Consider the following 4285-nt stretch of genomic DNA (forward strand, 5'->3'; position numbering starts at 1 on the left):
CTGGAAGCGAATCTATCCGTTGGCAACGCCTATTCACTAGCCTACAGCTAGATCTAGATGAACCCCATGCCATCGAATGCGATAATGCCCAAACTATCCGAATTCTCACTACACGCGGGCCACAATTACAAACCAAGTTGAAACACGTAGACGTGCATCATCTTTGGCTACGCCAGCAAGTACAACGCCGAGCAATTGACATCAAATGGACACCTACGGCTGCCATGATTGCGGACGGATTCACCAAGGCCCTAGATCGCCAGAAGCACGAGAAATTCGTCGAACAGATCGGCCTAGTAGACATCAAACACAAGATTCAACGCTGACATACGGCTACGCAGTAGATTTCCTACTATTTCCAATTTCCTATCACATTTCCTATATATCTATACAGGTTACAGCTTCACTACCGTTCAGCTACAACCTGGGGGGGTATGGCAGCTGGATGCACCCCCTAGTGCGTAAGAACTAGTGTATTTGATACTGTACTAGAACGCTACTGCTACGCTGCTGCTACGCTCCTGTCACTTCTCCTTGTTTCACCATGTTCCACTCCTACCGTCTTCCAACTATATAGCCACTCGCTAGAACCTCAATACAACTCATGTCTCCCTCACTGATTCTCCCTTCCTACGCCAGCTACCAATCACTCCCCGCCCATGCGTCGCCCAATGGCGACCGTACTGGAGCTCATCCACGAGGTCCGCGATCATGCTGAGCGTGAGGCACCAATACACCCGCTGCCAGCGAGTATACGGCAGAATCCGGCCCTTGGGAGTGAGTGGACCGCCAGGCCCACAGGCCTCGATATCTTGAAGCTGCGTCTCGGGCATCGTCAGATCGACCAGCACGTGTTTGACGGATGTAGGCATTCCACGGAATTTATTAGCCCAGAGCGAAGGAACGTTAAAGGTGCCGTCCATCCCCGCCCTATGCTGTAGTGGATTGGTGACCTGCCAATAGCTCCTGCGTGGCTTTTGGACGCGCACGGCGTCGCGGGTGAAGAGTTGCACTTGGATGGTCTGGAAGCCGGGCCAGGAGCGGTTGCTGGACTCGGCGCGCTGCTTGAGGACCTTGTCGAGGACGTGCAGCTTGTCCATGCCGGTTGGCGTCTGGATGATGGTAGGGGTGGATGCAGTGGGGAGCCAACTGGGGAGGATTTCTTTAACGTCGCCGCGAAGCTGGCGGCAGGCGGACGCAGCGGGGGACGAGATGGCGGCTCCGCTGGTGCCGAATCTGATGTGGATGGTTTCGCTGAGTATCTTCTGGCGCAGCTCGGCGGGTAAGGTGAGTAGGGTTGTTGGAGACATTGTTGGTTTTCGGAGGTGTTTAACGAGCTTTGTATGTACACTAGCGCGACAGCTATAGTGAGTGAGATTGGTTGAGGTGGCGCAGAATCTATACGACTGGTTGGCGTGATGTTGAAGAAAACTTTGGGATTCGAGAAGGTCAGGGGCCGGGTTTGGAAAAACCCACCTGTCGAGGTCACGAGCCAATTGGTCCTTGGCACTCGTTTCTCTAGTGGTGAATGGGCCCCATATTCTGAGTAATCACTACGGTGTATAGATCCTAGATGTCCTGATCATACCAGGCGCAGAAATTGTTTCGTTCTCAAAGGCAACTACGAGAGATGGTTAAAACGACAGCGACCGTACCTCGCTACTGCTATATTATCACATCTTTCCCAGATCTTATCTCACAAAGCTGCTATGGACTAATCTGTATAAACATATGCTCTCCTTCACTTGTTTGCACTGTGCCGTCTTACCAGGTTGCAGACCCAAACCTCGAAGAGATCTACACCGCATCAACGTCCTTACCACTTTAGCTATTATGCATTCTTCACCCCTAACACAATGAATCAACTACTGCGCGGAAAACTTGCATTCAATTTCGTGCAACTGTATAGTAGAGAGCGACTAGTACTCTCGTCCTCGCGAAGAGGCTAAGTCAGGCCGCTAATACTTACGATTTGGCAATCGGGGAATTTCAGGGCCTCCTTGAGTCATGCTTTGAAAACCACTCGATTGAACGAGTGGAAGTCATGGTGCCAGAAGCGAAGAAGCTCGAGAGAGCCGCAGAGGAATTTGGATAGATGTGGAGAGCTCTCATGGGAGAGAGACTCAACACGAGTAAGAGTCTCGAACGACGGGCTAGAAGTTACATTCTCAGAGAACAGGAAGATGCAGGGGATTTGGACGCATGCTTTGCAACAGCTTTAATATCAGGAATAAATCGAATGATCCTGTGCATCATAGTACTCGAAGATCAAGGGACGCTTCAATGGCGCTAATTTATCACGAGCTATATCACAAGGACTCAATAAGTCGGGGAGATGAATCCTTTCTATGTCCGTTTCAATGGAACTTCAAGATTCGAGCGTTGAGGGAAGGAATCATGAGGAGAAGATGATGCCTAGCAGGCTCCGGAGGGGCCTTGATGTATTATAGAAATACTTCTCTAATGGTTGCCGGGTCTGCTGAGTATGGTTGCAATCGGTGCGTTTTGCTAGCCGCTTAGAATGAAAGTTGAGAGAGAATCTGAGAAGGGTCGTCGAGGCAGAACTGAATATTTTGGTATCCGTTGGTGGAGGCTGTGGATAACGCGGTGTACGTGGCGACCAAGCCATGCTGCTCCCGCGCCTTATAGATGTGTGAGAATAGATTTGTATATTGGCCCCCATGGGCGGGATTATCGTTCATTGCCAGACTTAGAAATTGCTAGGTGCCGAAACGCTTGAAACACTCGCATTGGTAAAACCGCATTTATTGCATGTGCATAGTGTAGGTGAGTTCCAGAACATTTCTGCACCGCCGATCAATAGTCAAACCCACATCAGTCATTCCATACTATTACATTCGATATAATCCCTTTCTTCAGCCTTTTAAGGGCAGTCTCTGCTCCGTTTCTTTTCTTCACCGAGTCGCACATACTTAGCCACTGTAGTTCTTTCCATAGAATCTACTGTTACATGTTCAAACTATGTCTCCGGCTAGTAACAAGGCTGAGGTTGGAATAAGGCTGAACCTCAGCCTCATCCTCCCCATCTACCCGGCATGGTTCCCCACTTGCCAAGACGGGTCGGGGCGCAGCCTTGCATGTTCAGAACACCATTGTACTATATTTGGACTCAAGTTTGTGCGGGTGGTGTACTAGTTACTGGTAAAGTGCTGAATATGGTTGCCAGACCTCTCTCAGCCTCGCTCATGATGCAGCCACCACCCACTGCTCACCAATCCACGACTTCGAATGCCCGTATGTAAATAGCTCTGTAATACCGGTAATAGTGGAAAAGGCTGTGTAGTGTTGGATTCCAGCCTCGGGACCGGGCTTGTGGTATGATCTTATCTTTCCAACCGGTATCATTGGACAAGGAATGCAGTGCGCGAGGAATACTTTGGGGCTAGGTACCTGTGCAACGCCACCACTATGTACAAAGTGGTCCATGTGCTACGGTATCATCGTGGGGATGTCGTACAGAGAGTGGGAGCCCATCTGGCTTTAAAGCTTTGCAACATCCTCTGAAACTAGAAGCGAATACTACAAATCTTCATCCCAACTCTCGTTGAAAACATGGGTGCATACGTTTCGAAGAACCTCTGCCAGTCCGATTGGGGCATTGATATGAATTGCACGGTCAGCACAAACAAATCAACCGGCCACCTTATCATCGGAGGACTTCAATATGGAGAGTTTCAAGGCGATCCAGACATCGCTGGTGTTGGTGTAAGCAGAAATGAGAGAGTGTTATGGAAACAACATGCTAACAACTATATCTCTAGGTATTCTATGTCTTCTTTTCTATCGCGGCAGCAGCTCTATTGATGAGCACGCTGTATCTGGGTCTCCAGATCCTTAAATACGTACCTTTAACCGGAATCGATGTGATTCATCGAATTCAAGAGCACGAGAAGTATGGTTCCGTCCCCAGTTTTTCAACAGCATCAGCTAATCTCCTCGGCCCATAGAGAGAAAGATACCATCTCTAAACGAGTCGCCTGGTCGGACGTCATAGAAGGCATAATACTCAGCTGTAGTGATCAGCAAATCTTCACATCCGGCGCCTACGCCATCACCCTTCGCTATGCCCAAGGCTGTCAAATATCCGCATATCACTACAATATCGTCGGAAATATGATGCTCATGACCTGTGCGACACACCTCATGTCCGTTACGGTTGTCAGTCAATATGGCAGCTGGCGTAGGAAGGGCAAAGGATCAGTGAGGAAAGCATGAGTTGTATTGAGGTGCTAATGAGTGGCTATATAGTGAAGAGAGACCAGGG

General features: G+C 49.4%; 2 protein-coding genes across 2 annotated transcripts; one reads left to right on the top strand and one right to left on the bottom strand.

Moving 5' to 3' along the window:
* Positions 1–602: 602 nt before the first annotated feature.
* On the bottom strand, positions 603–1310 carry BDZ99DRAFT_527863 (uncharacterized protein; the record flags this gene model as incomplete). Its single annotated transcript, XM_033726302.1, has 1 exon — positions 603–1310. The coding sequence occupies one exon, from the start codon at positions 1308–1310 to the stop codon at positions 603–605; it is 708 nt and encodes a 235-aa protein (XP_033568860.1).
* Positions 1311–3573: 2263 nt separating this feature from the next.
* Positions 3574–4236, top strand: BDZ99DRAFT_527864 (uncharacterized protein; the record flags this gene model as incomplete). Its single annotated transcript, XM_033726303.1, has 3 exons — positions 3574–3726; positions 3783–3913; positions 3969–4236. The coding sequence occupies 3 exons, from the start codon at positions 3574–3576 to the stop codon at positions 4234–4236; spliced, it is 552 nt and encodes a 183-aa protein (XP_033568861.1).
* Positions 4237–4285: the final 49 nt, after the last annotated feature.

Source organism: Mytilinidion resinicola, assembly GCF_010093595.1.
Source record: "Mytilinidion resinicola strain CBS 304.34 unplaced genomic scaffold BDZ99scaffold_35, whole genome shotgun sequence".
NCBI classification, from domain to species: domain Eukaryota; kingdom Fungi; phylum Ascomycota; class Dothideomycetes; order Mytilinidiales; family Mytilinidiaceae; genus Mytilinidion; species Mytilinidion resinicola.